Genomic DNA, 21,892 nt, shown 5'->3' on the forward strand with positions numbered 1-21,892 from the left:
CTAATAACTTTTTAACAGTAGAATAAACTAATTATTGAATAAAATACCTCAGAGCTAGAGTATCCAAATTTAGGTGCTATTTTGTTACCAATTTCTCTAATTGTCAAACATTTTTTAGCGTTATAACTGACTTATTTGAAAATCAGAATAACTAAGATGTGTATATTCATAAAGTTTACAATATCAAAAGATATGAGATAAACTTGTTTACTTTATAAAATTACATAAATACTGCAAATAAATTTATGTTGAAAAATTGCTTGTCTGATAAAAAATTGTAGCAGATTTTTTAGTTTGCTCATCGTAGTGTCCAGTTTGAAACTTTTCAAAGGCCAATATTTAAATGATATGATTTCTGTAATTATATAAATAGAATAGACTATTGTTTACTTTCAGGTAAAGTATCTAATGTCATTAGTTTTTGATAATGTTTGTTCTGTTCCTTCTTGTACAGTAATTACACAGATCCATTCTTTTTAGCTTGTTGCAACTTCTGTCTTTCAATGAATAAGTTCTTTATATCAGCTAGTGCTCTTTCTATTTGTTTTGCAAACCGTGCAGCATTCTAAACAAAAATGTAATTATATTAAAATCTTAATTAGTAATAAAATTATGAAAATAATCGCATTCAAACAGCGAACTACAAATCCTTACAGTTTGTGGGGAGCTAAGTTTGCAAGAGATATGAAAGAATATAAGATTTTCTCCAGCAATGATGTAGGATACACCATAACCATCATCAGCCACAGGACCAAAACCACCGCCTGCAGAAATACAATTTGGATTCTTCTTCAAATCTATTAGTGACGTTTGACCATGTGGTGTCTGCGAAGTGGATAATTTCCATGGTTCACTTAAAACCTCCTACAAGATAAAATTCTTAGAAACATTTTCTTAATGAATTCTTAGAAGTATATTATTATTAGAGAATAGTACCTTCAAGAAAGGTGAATCCACTTCTAAATATTTCGATACTACATATAAACAAAATAGATGTCTATCTATTCCTTTACCAGACATAGCATCTTGATAACCTTTTTGATGTTGCTTTGCTGCAGCCATCAATAATTTGTACTTTTGTTCTACCTGTAAGAAAAAAATATTTCTAAATTTAATATGAACTTTATAAAAATTTGTTGAATATTATTAATAAGACATATTAAAAATTGAATAAGTTATATTTGAAAGAAATATATTTCCATTAATAAGTCTCATGCTTTTTAATGGGAAATATTGTATTTTATTTAAATTACTTACTGTTGCATCTTCATCGTGCATTGTTTTCACCCATTCAGTAGATTCAATTGTACATGGCCTCACGGTTTCCGTTCTTCCTTCACGGAATAATCTAGTCATGGAAGCTTCATAAGTTAAATTAAATTTATTAGAATCACGGAAATATGCCAATTGAAGTGCCATTTGTATGTATGCATCAGGTGACATTGAGTTAACTTTCATAAATCCTTTGCCATATGCATCATGCACATAAATACGTAGCTCAACATCACTTAATAAATTTTGGGCAACCTGATAAATAAAAAATTTTTGTAGATTTGTAAATAATTACCGTATTATATGGTTATTACGTTCTGACAAAAATCTATTATATCTTTTATATAAATCTTGAAATATTTTGAATTTGAAGCAATAATTATAAATTTACAATCTCTTTTAATGTATTGATAAAATATTCTTAATATATTAGACATTACCTGACATGACTCTTCGATAACATTTATGCAGTTTGGAGTTAAGTCCCACTGAAGTCGCGTCGGCGATGGAGGTATAAATTCTGGTTTACCTTTGTTATGCCCATCTTCTGTATATCTATAATATATTTGAAAGAACTCTGTACAATGAAGAAATATGGCAATTTTACAAAATGTATACATGTACACATATGCATGTATATTTGTTTATTATTAATAAAATATTTACAAAGTTTGCATAATTATGATCTCAATCATAAATGAAACACATAAACACAAATTATGGAAAGGGTTCTTGAGAAAATGTTTAAATCTTCTTAAAAAGTGTGAAGAAAACGATAAAACGGAGTTTATGTGGCAAAAAAGATGCAAATGAATGAGAGGAAAATGTATAATTACAGTTCATAAATGTATAAGTACAATTCAATGGTTTTATAACAATATAAGAAGACTATGACTAAATAATTGGAAATAATGATATACAATATATATCAGTAGAAATCATAAAAATATGGAAACTATTAAATATAATTCCAAATAAACATTATTATATTTATTAGTAATATTCATCACTAAAAGTTTTATGCATATTTCAATTTTATTTATATATTACAGTTAAAGTGAATGTAAATAAATGTGTACATATACACTCAAATATAATTAACACATGGTATGATTTACATAAGTTATGTTAGAGAAGCAAAACATGTTATAACGGAGGAGTTAGTACAAAGGGAATAATTATAATAAATGAAAAGCTTATGACATAAAAAGATAAGAAATATAAGAAAAAATTACCCCATGTTCACCTCATTACCGATTACATATTCCCATAGAGCTCCCATTATAGGTGCATCAGCCCTAACAAGTATAGTGTAAATAAAATTATTTAGCCATCTACATATAAAAGAAGTAATGTAAATACAATAAATTAATAAAGTCACCAATAATAAGACATGTAAATAAAACAAAGAGATGGCAGATACCAATTAAATCTTCAAAGATATAAAGTATTTCTTAAAATACATTAAAAACTATATAATGTATTTTTTAAATATTTTAAATTGCTTTAAAAAATACATTATGAAGCATATTATGCTATTAGTAATTCAATGTACTGGCGAAAAAACTTGTATACAGGACAGGGCACGTTATTAGAAGCACTTCAATTACTGAAATATAATAATTGTAGTGAACAATATTTTAGATAAAAATTTAATGGTTTTAAGGGGAACATAGTTTAATAGAATTTATTTTTTAGTAGGAGAACGCGTAAAGAACATGTGAAGATCAAGTGTTTTTTTAGTGAGATCATATATTTTTTGTCGCATAATTTAATTAATTTCGGAATTTTCCCATAATAGAGTATTAACCTATTATTAATAAAATAAAATAAAATGAATTTAAACCATTAAACCAATAATTTTTTAATATAAACAATTAAATTTTTATTTAAAATATTACTTTTTCATTAAAATTGTTACTTATTCAGTAACTAAAATGGTTCCAGTTATATACGTACTCACCTTGTATATACACAAGGTATTATAGAAATATGTTTAAAATTGAAACATTCTTATCTTCATTCATTTATGTAAAAACGAGATTAAATGCTCTTTGAAGATCGTAGTTTACTTTTAATTTATAGTTAATATGTTGCAGTGGACTTTCTTAGAAAGAGTAAAGAAGGCAAGAGAAGCAAAAGATTCAGTAAACAGAACGTCAGAAACTGTAGATTTGGATTCTTACTGTTTGTTGAGATCCTGAGACATGACGTACTCCCACAAATGTGACATCACTGCTGCATCTGCCCTACTCATTACTTCTCATTATATACCGATTTAAATGTAATTTACTATGAATTTATAGTATTTCTTTTTTCTTGCTAATACGCATATTATAGTTAAAAATTACTGTTCTATGATAATAAAATGAAATTGTTTCTTATAAATTCGTAAAGCAACAATTATTTTCCAACCATCTTCTTGCCTTATACATCAATATTTTATATTATCTGACTGTAATTTATGAATCTATATTTTTAAAAGAAAAACTCACCAAGAATGTTCAGCATTGAAACCAGTCTGTAAAAAAAATGTAGTATTTAAGAATTATATTTTACATATTATATTAAATTAATTCATAATTAATAATATTACTTACTCTGCCATTCGTACCGATGCATAAAGTAAAAGACTTATCGAACCATCTATCATATCCTTTACCGTGTAGTAGAATCCGTCCATATTGATCCAATTTGTCTGGATTTGCCTAACAATATATAAATCATTCTAAATATATACTAATAATTTAGAGATAAAACTTCTTATATTTTTTTTTAGCAACACTTACTGGATCATATATATATGGTACATCATCCAAAACTACTACAAATGCTGCTTTCTCGATGAGATCTAAGGACATTTTATTTACTCCTTTCCCAAAATATTCTTCTCTAGCTTGCGCCCAAGTTGTTCTTTCACCAGCAGTTAATGCAGCCAATTTTTCTTCGCCTACTAATGGTTCAGACTGATCATCTAAAATTTGCTGCATCTGACTGCAATATACATTATTTGTAAGATTTACAGCGAGTAATAAATAATTAAACATTTATAAAACGTTGGTAATAACAAAAAATAATAAACTAAATTAATATACTTTAAACACTAAATTTTGCAAGATAAACAGATTGTTTAATTTCGTGTAGTAAATATTTTAGAAAATGATTCTACAAGATAATTTATTTAAGATAAAAGCAAAACCATGATTTTATTGATTTTGATTTTTATCTAATTTTAGTTTGTAGAATCACCCATTAAAATATCTATTACACGTAGTAAAATATTTTATATATAAAAAGAAATAAAAAATTTATCAAAGTCGAGAAGTGTTTCATAAGAATAACAAAAGTTTACATACAAATTTGTTCAATGACTACAATTATTTTATGGGTATTAAAGTTTAGGTAGTTTGTTTAATTAATAAATACATAGATAGCTTTAATCATTTCAGAATGAATTGTAAAACAAATGAATATGATGGAATAGAAAAGAATAGAATAATCAAGGACATTTTGAAAAGTTGACTTGATAACTTTGAAGTTTATACATTTATAATAATCTTGTATAAAAACTACTGAACATTTATCACTTCATATTCCAAGGTTTGTTTAAGTAAATTATTCAAAAAGTATTCATCCAATTTGGAACCATCTCTTGTGAAATAGAAAATATTTTGAAGATGTGGGTTAATGTATTGCATATCTTAAAAAGTTAGTATTCCACTCTTTGCCTTGCATTCATTCTGATTAGGTTGCTTTTACTTATTATTATATAATGAAGTGCGCAATGTATTATCCCTGAAAGTAAGCTTAAATGATTATAGTCATTGAACTTTGCTCATTATAAGCTCTGAACATGCATGCTAATTAAAATCATAAAAGATACATGAGCTCTTAAAAAGAATGTGATGACCTTGTCATAGGTAAGGGAATCCTTTCTTTATAATTACTATGTTTTTTTTGAGTGAGAGAATTTTAGAGCACTGTTTAACTGTCATCACTGACTTTAAAACATTTTCCCCCATACTTCAAGTTTTGTCATAATGTCTCTTCCCCTATATATTTAGTATCTATGACAAAATCTGTGAAACATATGCATTTATAAAACTTTTCTCTATCCGAAGTAAATATACCAGGCTAAAATTTAGTTATTGTGTTAGAATAATTCTGTACAAAGATATATGTAATTATGTTTAACTTACATTTCGATTTCACAAGCTTGAAGAATTCGATTTTTATGATAAATAGGAACTTTGAAGTATCTGCCCTTATGATATACTACAATGTGCTTTGAATCCTGGTAATGAACAAGTTTGTCTGTTTCACGTCCCGGTAGTCGCGTAGTATTAAATAATCTTTCATACTGCCATGAACATAAAGGCACTAAACCTTGAATTAATATCTAAAGATGAAAATAAAATTATTTCATACCTATATATTTCATCGCATTACATTAATATGTAGTAATTGACGAAACTAGTTTCGTTTGTTCTAATGTAATTACGTTTGAAAAAATTTATGTACAAACCGGTTCCAATTCTTGCCGTTCAATAAGACGTCTGTATTGTAAACATGAATAAATAACGCCTGCAGCACGAGCAGCTTGTACACTAGTAGGATGCATAAGAATAGCATCAATGCCATAGAAGTTTGAATTCACCATAATGGGAGATCGTCCTCGTAGATAAACATATTCTTCCCACCAATCAGAAACGTAATTAGTAGCCCACCAGGACTTCAGAATTAGATAACGTTGAAGTTTCACGCCAATGCCTTTTTGAAATTCTTTAGCCAATGTCTCCATTCGAGCATAATTTTCATCATCCAATAAAGGTCGCACGCTTCGAAGATACTGTGTAAAAATGTCTTTAATTAATTTATAGCCTAAATGAGAAATTACATGATAAAATAGCAAAACAAATAAAAAAAAGCAATATATAATAATTAATAACAGAATTAAGTAAATGGCTACAATTACTATGCAACTATAAATGAATTTTTTATTCTAACCCGTTTCATAGTATCTTCTACTGATGGTAATGGTAGTCGCGGTAGAGATCCTTGAAAACTATACAACATTGGCTTGTGCCATGAAATGAATAATTTGACTAATGAGGTCCATGCTCTAGTGAAATTTGAAAGTTTTGTTCCTTTTTCTCTTGATTCGTACATCCATCCTTTGTACATAAGTAATAATTTTAAAGTGTACCTCATCACATATATCATTACCAACCATAAAAGAAGTCCAACAGCAAATGATCCTGCCAAATGTGTCAGTATTGAAGACCTATAATATAAGATATCAAAAATATGTAATAGTTATATGCATAATTAAGATTATATATGTATAAGACATATTTAAATGACAATTTTCTTAACATACCCTGAAAGATAGGGTACAGTTTTCCCAACAAGGTCATAAGGTACCCTGTAACCCAAGAAATGTATTGTAGTTACCAAAATTACAGTAAACCATAAGCTTTGCAAGGATGCAGGATATACACCACTCTTCAAGTTGTTCTAAAAACCAGTACAGTTGAATTATTACATCATAGGAAAATTACATAAAATTAATTAACCCTCTAACCGCAGGCAACGCGGAATCCATGTCGCTTGAATTTTTAAAAAATTCTAGTGCTAATTTACCTACGGATCCATATTTTGAACTGTATCACACTTAAAAACAGATCTAATGATAAACATGTTTTCTTTATCTTCAATTATTTTTATTATGCTTTTTCATATTCTATTATAATTTTTTTTGTAATAAATCAGTACAAACTTTCGTCTGCGTTTCTGAAGTTACCCGCGGCTGGAGGGTTGAAGACTATAAACTTACAAGAAATTTGAACAGTCTTTTTTTCCAAGAACGAACACCCGATTGCCATACTAAATGTAGAACTTCTTTATCAAAATTTACATCCCATCCTTCATGAGTAATAGAGAAACTAAATGCTACAGCTGCATGAGCTTCCGCCATTTTATTGATTATCAATTACAACTCTGAAATTAATAAAATCAAATTAATTAACACATTTTCTAGTTAACGAGTCATTACAAGTTTTTTATTACATTCATTAAAAAACTAAGTATTCGTATCATAATAAAAAATATATGCCACTACACGGTTTTTTGCTTTGCTTAGTTAAGTAAAGTTATCATGTAAATAGTGAATAACACCCATATTTTCATAGAATAACAATTAGAGCGGTCTCGTCTAAATCTGCTTTTCTGTTAACGTGAATGTTACTCATGCTGCACCAGGCATGTACCAGTAAGTACACGTAATATAAGCATAGTGAAAATATAATAGGATGCGCGAAGGGGGATAAAACCGCGTAAGGGGTCTTCTCACTCGTGGACAAGACTGAATTACCGCTTGCGCGCTTCTCTCGTATAACCTTGGACTTTGGACGGTATTCGTCTGGCTGGACGAACGGTAATCATTTTCGCAAACAATTACTCTATCTTTCCGCGTGTCTAAGTGTATCTATGAATTATATACACTCACGTTCTAACGCACTATCTAACTTCTGTGCAATCATTAGACTATGAAAGTTTAGGAAATGCATTTTATCAGAAACCATATAAGAACCAGTATAAGAACCAAAATACAAATAGATTTCGCACTACTAATTGAAAGATTCTTTAATTGTTCCTTTAATAAATTCCATTAATTGAAAGATTCATTAAACTGAATTAAAGTTTCCGTAGTCCTTGCTTCAGATTATTGCTTTGCATAAGATTGATTATTAATATTGTTAACTATTTTCATTGAAAGTTTTCATAGACAACAGCATAAAATATAGTTTTATTATACAATGGAACGTGTATAGATAATATTACTCAATGTATGTCATTATTGTTAATTGTAAGTTGTCTTGCTAACTAAACTGTGTGCTACAGAAATACTTCACAAATAAGTTTCTCTGTTATGCAGTTGCAACTTCTATTTATGATGCGATGTAACTCGAACGTCTTAACATACCTCTTTTGTTTCATTTGAACGAAAAGTTTTAAAATCTTTCGATAGTATTATTACCGAATTTATAATTTTACAATTTTTGATGGTAGTATTGATGTATTAAAAATAAAGTTGATACATTATTTGCAAAGAAATTGTGATCATAAACTCGTAGAGAATATAGGAATGCAACGCACTACGATTGCCATTAGCACACTTATGTGAATAAAATGGCATTAATGAATGACGTATGTATGCATCATATGCGAACAATTCTATTCTGAGTACAATACTCCGCGATAAGACTATGTTTCAGTTTTTCTTATTAGCTTGCCAGATGATACAAATTACATGTTTACACGTCACTGAGCAATTATACACTTCATTTACGAATCATTGATAGATAGGAAAATATCAAGGAGATAGTTATATTATTCGATTATAGTTTTGTTTTATATGGAATCCTATATTTCTAATTTTTTGCCACTGCAGCTAGGCTTTTCTAATAAACATTAACTAAAATATTTATACAGCCAGTATACATGCAAAATGTAAAAATATAATAATAAATTATAGTCAAATGAAGAATAAAATTATAATTGAGACACTTCTCTAGAAACGTTGAAAATTATGTATTTATATCCTTGAACATGTTGACCATGAAATCGAAATTATGAATCGTCATTAAAAAAGATCCAATCTTCTTGATTACGAATAACATCGCCGAGGAACCAGTTTGTATCATCGTATTTACACTCTCGAATAAAATCAAATTTTTTTCACATGCTCAAACTGCTCAACTGTCAGGTGGTGTAAGCTCAACAAATCGATTTCAAAATTCTATCATAGATCATTCAAAATGGTTTGATACGAAATTAAATTTTAAAGATAAAATTCCCACCTCGTTACACACGCAAGTTACATTAACTAAAAGCTTGCAATACTTTCCAATAGATTCTGCAATAGTCTTCTTTTGGCGTAACATGCAGGCGCTGCGTCAGCCTTGCTTGAATGTTGCAGACCTAAAACGAGTTCTGGTCTGTTGTACTTTTACTTTAGCGCAGCGGTTCCCAACTGAATTTAATCTCAGAACCTTCCTCGCTTTGCAAAACTAAACTTTACTTGATTGAAATAAATTGTTTACATATGATTATGCAAAATGTGATGATCAGAGAGTTTAGGAAGTGAAATTTAGTAAGCAACAAACATCATTTCACTTGAGTCGAATAAAAACGCTCTTTCACTGTTATAAACATTTACCGTTCAGAGTAAATATGCGTTTCCAACGACACAGACAAAATCCCTTTTTCTCCCGATAAAGTACTACTATTGAATAATTCCTATGACCACAATCGCGACACGGAAGATTAAAGAACAATAAGAACAAGGATCTTGAATTACAACCTACGCATACAAAAACATACGCGTTCATAAATACCGCGACTTGTATGGACATTAAACGGATTTACGCAACGTCATCCTCGTCGGTGATGAATTTCGAATAAATTGTCCGCGTTGTCGACTTAGTCACTCACTAGTTTTTATTAATAAAACATTTTCAATCGACTTTCGATGCTTTATATAGTAAAATTATTTCGTAGCAAAACTATAATCAAACATTCATGTACTTTTAATAAGCTTACTGCCAACAAATATAAATACGAATGAAAAGGCCTCAACATGATACAAATAATGACATTATTTAAAAATGTCAATGAATAAGTAAACTTTTTAGAAGAAAGATTACAAAATTTGATTTATTTCCAAAGATTTCTTAACATATTGTTTTAAATTTATAAAAATAAATAAGTTCTTACGTATTGTATACGTATCCACTGCTTAGTATCCAATATTTCAAATAGTATATGAAATATTTTTTCTGCAAACATTACCCACTTATCTTTTAATTATCCAACAACAATGGAAATAGACACAAATAAAAAGGAAACTCTCATGCTGCGAATGGTGGCATATAGCATATGCATTTACTGTAAAGAATAATCCTGGGAAAATTCGCAAGAAAAAATTGACACACTGAAAATGGCGAAACCGTGTAATAGTTAACAGAAACTGATACTTGTAATGTATCGTAACGGCTTAAAAAGTATTCACGTATCCATGCGTGCGCGCTGCAATTGTGGCTTCTTAAGTAAGGTCAACTAGCCTACTTCCCCCTGCTCTACTATTTCGTTCTCACCGTTTGTAGTAACGCAGTATGCTCTCGTTACGAGGTACGCTAATGCTGCTTTCCTTTTTTCTCATTTACTTATCACATTACTATGGATACACAACATGTAATGAGCGGAATGAGACATTCTTTAACGAGGAAATCTTTTCTTGGATCAAAAGGTTATCGGGAAGTACGGGTTTCCCGTTCGAATGCATAAACACCTTAGGTTCGAATAAATTTCAATCGAAAGACAAACCTCGACCATTCTGTTTTGGCACCTCATGAATGGATAAATGTAATGTTTGTTTTTGTACAATGCAATGAATACTGTTAGACAGGAATACCTGGCTATTTAAATACGGAAAGGAAGTTTATTTGAATATCCCAGTCATTAACATGCTCGACTTGTAGTGTCATCGAAACATGTTTTTTTAAATTTCTATTTGTCCAACGATTTCTGCACAATTCTCGAAATTGAGACGATTGTCCTACTTTGCGAATAATATATTTTTATAAAGTATTAAATAAAAATGTAGCTTTGTTAATATGTATTATTTGAATGTCATCAATTTTTGTAACTAAAATGTAATTGTAATTTATGAAAGTTGCACACATTTTTCAGTATTTCCTTTTACAGTATTTTGTACGTCTTTACCCCTCTTTGTTCCGGTACTAGTTATACAATTTCTTATCAAGTAATTAAAACACAAATGAGTTTTCAACAAGAGTTCGTTCATGAATGAACTTTTGTATTTAAAGTTTAAATTTTAGTCTGTAACAATGTACATAATTCTGACAGTACAAATTATTTTTGAAGAAATGAATATAAGGTATTCTTAACGAAATATCAAGTCATTGCGAAATTCACTAGTTTTCATACACATGAACAAAATACGTTTAATTATATCTTCCTCCTATAGTATACATATACATATATACTGCATACTGCATGACACGTTTTCCTTATCGTCAAACATAAAGACAAAAAATCAAAATAATCAACTAATGGGTTGATTTCCTCATACTGTGACCTTCATTTCTCCTATTACAACATAATATATGTATACACAAACATATGTGTTAAAACGAACTTTCCGAATGTCATATAAGACAATTTTATTCTACGTTTTCGACTTGTTCGTTCTTGCAGATTCACTTCCCTTTGGATTGTACTGCGATTTCGGAAATATCACCTTGTATACCTACGTGAAGGAAATTATATAGTATGGTCTTTTCCAAGTAAAACCAACTTCAGTCTTAATAACCAAGCTGTGGTAGTTATTTATAAGAAAAATAATAAATCGCGACGAGAGGAAGCAGTTCTGTCTGACAACTATTTGCGTCACGATATTTTTGAATTGAAATAAAATAAAGGTCGCGTCAATGATAATATTATATATATATATACAATGATAATGTTAAAATGAAGTTATAGGATGAAATAAATGAGTTTAACGGATTCGAATCTGTAAGTAATTTATCAATGTGTAATTAAATACCTAATGATTATTTTATCGAGGAAATAATAATCAAATAAAAATTATTTCATTTGCAATGAACTGCGGATATTGTTAAATGTAAAGTATTACCTGACAGATATTCTGTATTTAAATAAAAAAAATTGCTAATCAACGATGAGTCTCGTAAACGCAGTATGTAAAAATTCGTGGATTTGTTCTATTTAAATTGACGATGTATGTTTATGTACGGTCATTTCAAAAAAACGACTAACGATTACATAAACTGTTTAATTTATAATTATTATATAATTATTAATATTAATATTAATATATTTAATATAATATATATATATATATATATATATATATTGATAACTATTCTTATACATATCCAAATGCATTGTGACTCGTCAAATTATTTCCAGTATTCTAAGATATAAGAAAAGTGCAATTACTACCACAATATTCTTGTTTTCGTTTATATAACAGTTTAACAAATATTAATGTGCATACCATGCTACCATTTGTTCCATTTTTATTAAATATTTTTGTTAGTACCGTACAATGAGATATTAAAAACCTTTTGGAATGTTTATGACACCTACAATTCATTGTTTTCTATCGGCGTAGTTAACTGACTTGAAGAGACTATTGGTCATTGAACTCGACCGATTGTGCACCTCAATTATGCGTATTGAAATAACATATCGTTCTATTTAAAACGAGCTTATTGTTAGCGACATTAAATGTTTCTTAGTGCTAACCTAACAAAAGAATATATGAATTTCAGAAATATAGAACCAATAGTATATTTTCCTATAGAATACTTTTCAATATTTTTAGTTTGCTTTTCCTGAAATGTAGTTTGCTTTTAATTAATTTCCATGAATATGTCGTTTTTCGCAATTCTAATAATATTCTTATTTCACTGATAAGACTTAGCAAATTGACTTGCTAAAGTAGAAATACCTTCAACTCTGATATGCTAAACACTAATTTAACTATCTAACTTCTTTTCATTAAAAAAGAATTTTTAATAAAATTAAAGTTTTATACTAGAATTATAGTTTTTTAAATATACATTACGGTTTTAGATGTTGTTCAACTGGTATCGTCAAAAATTAAAATAATACCGGTAAGTCGACGATCCGCTTTTCGCTATTCGTGATGTTGATTAACCTTTCTAATTTTCAGTCACTTGAATATAGATTATGAATTCATTTCAATATAGATTACAATTTTTATTCATTACGTAATAGTATAAGATACATTTTACATGCTGAATTTGCTACGTTTTAGAGATTTTACGAAGAAAAGTTGATTAGAAGCATAATATAGTAGTGATTTTCAAATTACGCAAGGTATACAATTGAAATTTTGATGTTGTTAAAAGTTTCTATTTTGTTTTCCAACTGCTACTTTGTCAGATCATTCTTCAAATAATTTTTACCCTAGCATAAGACTCTTTCTCAAAATTTTAACAATCAATATTCTTCATGGTTTTTTATAAGTTTAATTCTCTTTGTACGATTAATAAGATGTTTTCAAAATATTTCCAGGATTTCCTATCTCTCCTAAATTGTTTTCTACTTGGAAGATGATATTTGGAGCATTTATTTTCGGATTCTGACGTATTATTTGCAGCACAGATCTTATATTAGGTCATATCCGTATTAGTTAAGAGTATAGAACGACCTTCACGTGATTTGTTTTCGTTATTACCCGCTTTGAACTTTTTTATTATGTACTAGACAGTGGAATGTTTCTTTCTTTTGATTTTCACTATTTCACGTACAGATTTCGCTTTTTATGTAATTTAATAATAATTTTACGAATTTATATCCTTCTTCATTTTGAATTTATTTTCGTTAATTAATTATTGGACATTTTCTAACTGTATGGCAAAATAATGACATGATAAACGAAGAGTTAATAAGGAAATTCTCGTTATAACATAGGATATATATTTGATAAAACAAGTTTCTTTGCAGGTTTGAAAATTTTTATAAGTAATTGTATTTATTTGTGATTATTGTGTACTTAAAAAACAAAACGATCCTGAAAATGTAATATTATACAGCCTTATAGTATGCTCTATAGATGTATATTTCATCTTCTTATGATCTGTAGGTCCTAAACGGAAAATAGAACGAAAACAAATATGTTTGTTATTATGTCATGGATATCTAAGTCTGCCCACTTGATACAAGAGATGTCTGCCCTGCTATCAGTTTTCATAGATAATTCATTAAAATACCAGATAAATGATATGCATTTGTTTGAAATATTATTTAATATAACTGTAAAAAACAAATAACTAGTATTATGAAAAAAATAATACCTCTAAATATTTTTGTTCGTGAAAGTATCTGTAAATTAACCATATCATACTGTTTATAATGATAATAAAATATATAGTTATAAAACAATTAATAATTAAATTATGGTCAAATTAACATTAAATTTTAACCAATACCCTAAACATCAAGAACAATTATATGATTCTGCCAATATCTTCAGAGTAAACAGTTCGTAGTGATTACATTTTTTATCTTATTTACAAAAAGCAAGTTTAGGGAACTAAATTTGACACCTATTATCATGAGTTACTGTTTATTACGATTTAACCCATCTATGTCGTATACTGATAATAGAAACGTAACGTTTGTTTAATCAAAATCAAATGATATCTGCTACGTAGTACATGCGATAAGATATTAGGTCTCGTATATATATTAATACGTAACAACCACGCCTCTGATCCTCTTTATTTTGTTATCGGTTCAATGACCTATTTATAAAAAATAAACTTATTCAATTACAAACAATAATCAAAACAGAAATAATCGTAACAAATATTTGTTGATGCCTCGTATCAGATAAAACGAAAATTAGAATCAAATAAAAAAAATGTTCTTAAAAAGAAATCACACTATTGGATTATTATAATTTGTTTCATAATTGTAAAATCGTAAAATCGTCTTTCTTCTTTTTTCGCAAAATGAACATAATACTGTAACAAAAACTTAATATTACAATAAAATGTAATAAACTAAGTAAAGTCTTGATAATAATTATTTTGAACAAGTTGTATAAACTCAAGAAAGAACAGTGATCTAATATACAGCTTATTACATTATAGAAAATATTTAGTAAACTACATATTATTATCTTGCAAATACTTGTTAAGATCGAAATCATACAATTGCCTTTCCTTTATCAAAAGTACAACATTAACTTGATGTGCATTTATATGTTAATATTCGACTAATATTTCGACTCGTTTTCACGAAGAAAAATTTGTTAGTTGATTGATCATGTTCTCATTGCGATATTATTAATACTAAACAAATTTCTGTTTCACTGGTAAATTTTTGTGAATTGCGCATTAGAATGTTTTCGATAACAATCAACGATCGTAACTTGCAAAGGGTAAAAGTCAATGACGCAAACGTGTCTCGACCGTGACATAGTAAAGTAAACATTATTTACTGATAAAAATACAATTTGTAGTAGATAATCTACAACAATATTGTAAAAAACATGAATCATCTACTAAAAACATTTTACTTGTAAAAACGAATGTAAGATAGTGTATCGCGGAATAACTTGAAGTAGATTAACAAAAAATTTCAAGCGAAGTTAAAGCTACGTGTTGTGCTAGTCTTTAGAAAATTTCGATTATTTTCGAAGACAAATATTTCGACGTTATATGATTCAGACGATATTATTAAAGTCAAAGAATTGTAAACAGATTATAAAAAAGAGATACATTGAAGAAACGTATTACATATGTCTCTCAACGTAAAGGAATTATGATGTTACAAATTCTGTCAACAATAAATAAAACAGACATTTAGATGACCTTATTTAACCAAGACTTATTTATAAATAAGAATGCACATACAGTCATATGTACTTAACAGAACAGAAGTGAACAAATTTACTAATACTTAGATAAACAATCGCACAACAATTAATGAACCGATTGAGTACAATCTATGAAACAAAATTGAAACTTTTCATTGTACGAATCAAATAATATTTTTGCTTGAACAAGTGAGTGAACAATACTTGAAACACTTATTTGTAAAATTTAATTCATTGTTTAAGCTTCAGAACGAAATCCTTTAATGGTGTTCCTTTTTTATACTGTATATGTATTATGCAGCTAGAATTGAACTTAAATTTGGTAAAGAACCATCTATATAATTATTTCGTGCCAACGTACTTACTAACGACGCTCGAATTATTTGAAAAGGAAACTGAATGAGATGCAACGCGTGTGAACATATGACTGTGTGCGTCGGCTTACCTGTTGCTAGCAACCGGTAGCCAAAAGCAATAAAATCTAGGTGAAGGGTATTAAACGTTAATGAACATTCGAAATGTCATATTATTAATATTTTTTAATAAGCTTGTTAATAAATGCTTAATAAATTACTATTCCAATAATATTAACAATTTATTTAAGAAAGATATATGATTTTATTTAAAATTGTATGCAATGTAAACTTAATAAACTTAAACTACAAAATTTATTGAGTAAGTCATATGTATGTAGTTGAAATTAAAAATACAAAAGATTTCTCTAATTCTGTTCAAAGTTTCTAGTCATTAATCATACGTTGGGAAATCTTACAGAAAGTTTGGCCATGTTAGAAAATATAATGCCTTTCGCTTTTGATTAGGAAATGTTTAATCAGCAGTAAAAAATAATATGTGGTAATTATCGTTAAATACAGTATAATAATATTTAAGCCAAATCTGAAAATGAAAGTAAAAGGAACAACAGTATAAAAATGAAACAATACTATGACAAATATTTCTTCTTTTTAAGTATAATTTGAATTTAAATATAAATAATTGTAGATGTAAATATAACATATGAATATAAAAACGTTTGAAATCGTTTGAAAGGAACATCGTAAGACGAAGGAAGACATGAAGTACAGGTTAGAAGTTCTTTGTTTTCGATACAGTAAACCAGGATATAGTGAGAACTATCCTGTACAACTTGTTTGCTTTAAACGTTGTTTATATTTATTTTTATTACAAAATGTAACATTTATCATATACCCACGTCTCCTTATTAAAACTCAAAACAATGTAAATTTATTAAATAAACGTAAATAAACGTTTGATAATTTAAAAATTATATGCTTAGAAAACAATGAAACATTTCACACTTATGTATACCAATAAATTAAAAATTCTGAATTTTGGAACAGGTAACACAAGTAAAAATACGAAAAACAATCCACGCAGTTACCAATATCCTTAATTTCTTCAATTTATTTACAGGTAAAAGTACAACTATAATGCAAACGGCAACTTAAAATTTTGGAAAGATTTTACGTATATATTTATTATTGCATGAGGTTCCATATGGCATCTGCAAATATCCACCACCGTTCATATAAATAAATTTTTAATTCACTTATTAGAACATACGAAACCTTAATTTCAAATAATTTTAAATTGTATATTTTCAATTTAGGAATAATGTAATTAATTTTTAATTATTAATTACTGAATATACGTTGTTGTTACATTAATATTTTTAATTTAAAACATTAAATAATAAAGCATAAAGCACGAAGCGTAACACTTTACATTTTCCCGTTACTAAAATACAATATATTTATATTCTTCAGTAAAAAAAAACATTCAGTCACACTAGACTGCTTTCGTATAAATAAAATGGAAGTCAAAGGTTATTAGCCTTAGGAGTTGGAACGTGAACGCTGATTGGTTGAGTCAAAGGGTATGTGTGGTCGAGCCTCCCATCTTGGATTTTTACGCGTAAGTAGGCCAAAATAATTTACTTAATTGCTATTAATAGTGTACAATTTTTAATATGTTAATTACAAAGATACGTAAACTGACTAGTAATTATGTTACCTCACTTGAAAGGAATTCCTGCGATGTATATTTTGCAAGTGAATTTTATTGTTGAAGAAACTTCATGGACTGATGCACGCTTCTAAATTTTCGAATGTTTGAATTGTAACACACCTCTCGTTATACTGCCGCTGCTGCGACTTCGTACGTAACACTTGACTCCTCCGCTTTTAACTCCCTCTCTTATGTTCAGAATTGCACTGCACAACCAAGTTACCAACTTCTTAGCTGAACTGAACTATGAAGCGTTAAACAGTTGCACCGAAACTTATGGTACCCACGCGTGCGTTAACATGCACGTTATACGACTTGTATGCTCACTATACTAAATATACTATACGAATGGCGCTGCACAAAAGAAGGATTAGAAAATTCCTTTCTTCTGCACATGCGTAACTACTACGTAAACAGAAGCAAAGTTGCTTCTAATTTCAATATATACTATAACAACATTTTGTTAAACAAAAAAGACATTTTAAAATTACATACATTTTATTTTATACTACATACGTATATATATTTTATTTAATACTTTAGGTAAGTACTTTGAAATGTAAATGTATATAGTATACATATTTTTTTTTCCATTATAATTCTCAAATAATTGAAAAATTTTATATTCTTTATTTAAACATTTATAATGTAATAAAAAAATACGTAATGTAGAATGTAAATTTTATTAACATGAAAAAACTTGTACAGTTGGTAACAATGAAAAATACAATCTTGTGATTCCTCTTTAAAAAGAGACACGTATAGTTCATATCAACAAGTTCATATGCACGGTGTTAATTTATCATTAAATCTAATTTCTTTAAATTTATATTTTAAGAATATTTATTATATTATATAGTTTGAAATTATTATTAAATATAATTTACGTCTATTTCAGAATTTTTATATTATCCACTTTAAAATTAATGGTACGAATATTAAAATAATTATATAAAATTATGAATTCTATAAGATTTGGAATATTGACGAGTAAGTTCTCCTATCTTGCAATGCTGTAATTAAAAATTAATTGTTAATTTTCTTATTACTTGTACTTTAATATTATTAAGTAATGTAGTGTATTAAATGATTTATTTTATTTTACTTAACATAATTTATTAATTATTTTTAATGAAAATATTACATAACATTCTTCAATAGTTAGCGACAGCTGTTCTATGCAGAAAAATGAAGATAAAAGTGGACCTGAAATAGAGGATTGTATTAAAAATAATAATTCTGAAATTGGAAAAATTTTTAAAGGAGAAGTATGGTTTAAAAAGCTTATCCCAGATGATGAGTATGCAATAAAGGTAGATATTTTATTTAAATTTAGCTAATTAGAAATATTAGATTCATATTCATTTATAATAATTTTTAATAAGATCTATCAGGAATCAATGTTTTTTCACATTTATCACATAGGAAAATTTAATATCTTGGAGTGATAGTAAACAAGTAGATGTTATTTTAACAATTGGTGGCACTGGATTTTCTAAAAGAGATGTTACCCCTGAAGCAACAAAACAGATTATTCAAAAAGAAGCACCTGGCATTGCTATAGCAATGTTAACAGCCAGTTTAAAAATTACTCCAATGGCTATGTTGTCTAGGTATTTTCTATTAAATATTATATGTCAGATAAAAATTGTATTTTATTGTCAACTATTTTCTATTACATATTGTTAAGAGCTACATGTGGAATACGAGATAAGACATTAATTATCAATTTACCCGGATCACCAAAGGCTGCTAAGGAATGCTTAGGTGTCATTGCACCTGCTATACCACATGCAGTTGATTTACTGAGAGATAACAGGAAAAAAATAAAGGATACACATGAAAGTGTACAAAATAGTTCTGCAATTTGTTCACACAAATGTCAAGATAAGACATCAGTAAGATTAATTTTCCATACTAAGGGTAATTTTAATTTCTATATGCACAAGGTTCAAGTAAACAAATTTTGATAGTTGTGTTTAGGAAATGTGGTTGAACGCCATAGAGAGTCACCGTATCCAATGATTTCTATGGAAGAAGCTTTAAAAATTATATATAAAAACACAGATCCATTAAAATTAACATTAACAGTAGACATGGAAAAAGCATATGGTAGAATATTGGATAGTGATGTATATTCTAAATATGATTTACCACCATTTAGAGCATCTATTAAAGATGGCTATGCAGTGTTAGCAAGTGATGGGAAAGGCAAGAGAAAGGTATTAAGTGGAATTAAAGCTGGAGATCTTGTGAGTAATATTATTCTTACTGTGTTGATTACTATCAATATTACTTTAGTACAAGTATGAAGTTTGAAATCTATGAATTTATAGGCCACTGAAATTAAGCTTGAATCTGGAACATGTGTGAGAGTGAATACAGGTGCTCCAATTCCAGATGGTAAAATAATATTTACTATAATATTGCATAAAAACAGTTCTTTAAATGTTGATTTTAGCAAACTTTTATATTTATTTTATTTTCTTATTGTAGATGCAACAGCAGTTATACAAGTAGAAGATACTAAATTTATAAAAGGAACTTTCGATAATAAAGAGGAAAAAGAAATTGAGATTATGACTGAAATAAAACATGGACAAGATATCAGGTACTTTTTTCATTATGTTGCAATATTTAAAAATAACACAGTGTGTAATTATGTGTTTTAATGTACTTTAAGACCCATTGGATGTGATATTAAGAAAGGAGAGTTGATTTTGAAGGGAGGAACAAAACTCGAAGCCGTAGAATTAGGTCTTCTCTCAGCTTGTGGTTATAACGAAGTATCAGTTACAGAGTTTCCTAATGTTGGTGTATTATCTACTGGAGATGAGTTACAGTGTCCTGGAACAGTTTTAAGACCAGGACGTGTATATGATAGTAATAAAATTACATTATTATCAGTATTGAAAGAAAACGGTTTTGATCCTGTAGATATGGGTATTGCGCAAGATGCGTAAGTTTACAATATAAATAATTTAAAATACATAGAACATAATTATATGTTGTACAAATTTAAACTATTAACTGTATAGGGAGGCTATCATGGTATCTAAGATTCAACATGCTTTAAGCCAAGTTGATGTACTTATTACAACAGGTTCTGTATCAATGGGTGATAGGGATATGTTAAAACCTATTCTTCAACATCACTTTAATGCAACAATACATTTTGGTACATGAGAAAAAAAGATTATACAATTGTGATTGTAAGTTTAATAACAAACTACTAATAAATTTCTGTGCAGGGCGCGTGAACATGAAACCTGGTAAACCAACAACTTTTGCTACATGCTTATTTGAAGGCAGAAAAAAATATTTTTTGTGTTTACCGGGTAATCCAGTATCTGCAACTGTTACTATGCATTTATTTGCATTACCCGTATTGAAGCTGTTGTGTAAAGATAGTTCCATACCTACTATTTTAGAAACCAAAGTATGTAATACTTTTATTCATTAGAAGTGGTTAAGTTATACAATATTTATCATATATATTCGTTGCAGTTGACATCATCTTATATTTTGGATCCTCGCCCTGAATATGCTAGAGCAATTATAAAATGGGAAAAAACAGATAATTTACCTTATGCTTATAGTACTGGAAATCAAATAAGTAGCAAATTACTTAATTGTAAAAAAGCGAATGCACTATTAATATTACCAGCACGTACTATGGAAAAACCCGAATTACATCCAGGAGACATAGTGCAAGCAATGTTATTTGGATTTCCCCAATATATGTAATTAGCTATGAAAGATAACGAAAAGAATGATGTTATTGTCTATTAAAAACATTCCGTGGATATATATTTTTGTAGTATTGTTAATAAAATGCTTTATCAATATTGTATGATAATGTTATCATCGTATTTGCATTTGTGTTACAGTTACATGTTTACACTAAATATCTTCCAAATAATTAGAGTGTTTAAAAAACAAATGTTTAATAAACTAAAATTATATTTACATCTTATTAAATAATTTACATTGTAGATCATTTATCAAATCATTAAGACTTTATTTCTGTATGTTAACTTATGTATTCTTTTAATTGTAATTTTTCTAAACATACTTATTTTAGTTTCTAAATATTATTTTCTATTTTTGGTAAATTATAAATAACGTTTT

General features: G+C 28.1%; 2 protein-coding genes across 12 annotated transcripts; one reads left to right on the forward strand and one right to left on the reverse strand.

The window, feature by feature from the left end:
* Positions 1-193: 193 nt before the first annotated feature.
* On the reverse strand, positions 194-18,116 carry whd (carnitine O-palmitoyltransferase whd). 6 transcript variants are annotated; one of them, XM_076368536.1, is made up of 16 exons: positions 17,882-18,116; positions 7,109-7,272; positions 6,653-6,789; positions 6,280-6,556; positions 5,798-6,121; positions 5,472-5,671; positions 4,062-4,266; positions 3,873-3,980; positions 3,768-3,793; positions 3,459-3,521; positions 2,508-2,570; positions 1,713-1,827; positions 1,258-1,527; positions 937-1,086; positions 655-864; positions 194-565 (listed from the first exon to the last, which is right to left on the reverse strand). In XM_076368536.1, exons 2-16 carry the CDS (start codon positions 7,247-7,249, stop codon positions 458-460), a joined length of 2,397 nt encoding a protein of 798 aa, XP_076224651.1. In that variant the 5' UTR covers positions 7,250-7,272; positions 17,882-18,116; the 3' UTR covers positions 194-457. The 6 variants fall into 6 exon arrangements, with proteins under 6 accessions (XP_076224651.1, XP_076224650.1, XP_076224649.1 ...); XM_076368535.1 differs by having other exon boundaries at positions 17,773-18,116; XM_076368534.1 differs by having other exon boundaries at positions 17,768-18,115.
* Positions 17,650-21,633, forward strand: cin (Molybdenum cofactor synthesis protein cinnamon). 6 transcript variants are annotated; one of them, XM_031991403.1, is made up of 12 exons: positions 17,650-17,668; positions 18,660-18,751; positions 18,923-19,074; positions 19,187-19,374; positions 19,452-19,659; positions 19,735-20,013; positions 20,098-20,164; positions 20,258-20,372; positions 20,445-20,720; positions 20,800-20,939; positions 21,013-21,200; positions 21,269-21,633. In XM_031991403.1, exons 2-12 carry the CDS (start codon positions 18,721-18,723, stop codon positions 21,506-21,508), a joined length of 1,884 nt encoding a protein of 627 aa, XP_031847263.1. In that variant the 5' UTR covers positions 17,650-17,668; positions 18,660-18,720; the 3' UTR covers positions 21,509-21,633. The 6 variants fall into 6 exon arrangements, with proteins under 6 accessions (XP_031847263.1, XP_031847262.1, XP_031847264.1 ...); XM_031991402.2 differs by lacking the exon at positions 17,650-17,668 and adding an exon at positions 18,075-18,304; XM_031991404.2 differs by lacking the exon at positions 17,650-17,668 and adding an exon at positions 18,409-18,552 and having other exon boundaries at positions 18,660-18,690.
* Positions 21,634-21,892: the final 259 nt, after the last annotated feature.

Source organism: Nomia melanderi, chromosome 6 (genome assembly GCF_051020985.1).
Source record: "Nomia melanderi isolate GNS246 chromosome 6, iyNomMela1, whole genome shotgun sequence".
In the NCBI taxonomy this organism is placed as follows: Eukaryota; Metazoa; Arthropoda; class Insecta; order Hymenoptera; family Halictidae; genus Nomia; species Nomia melanderi.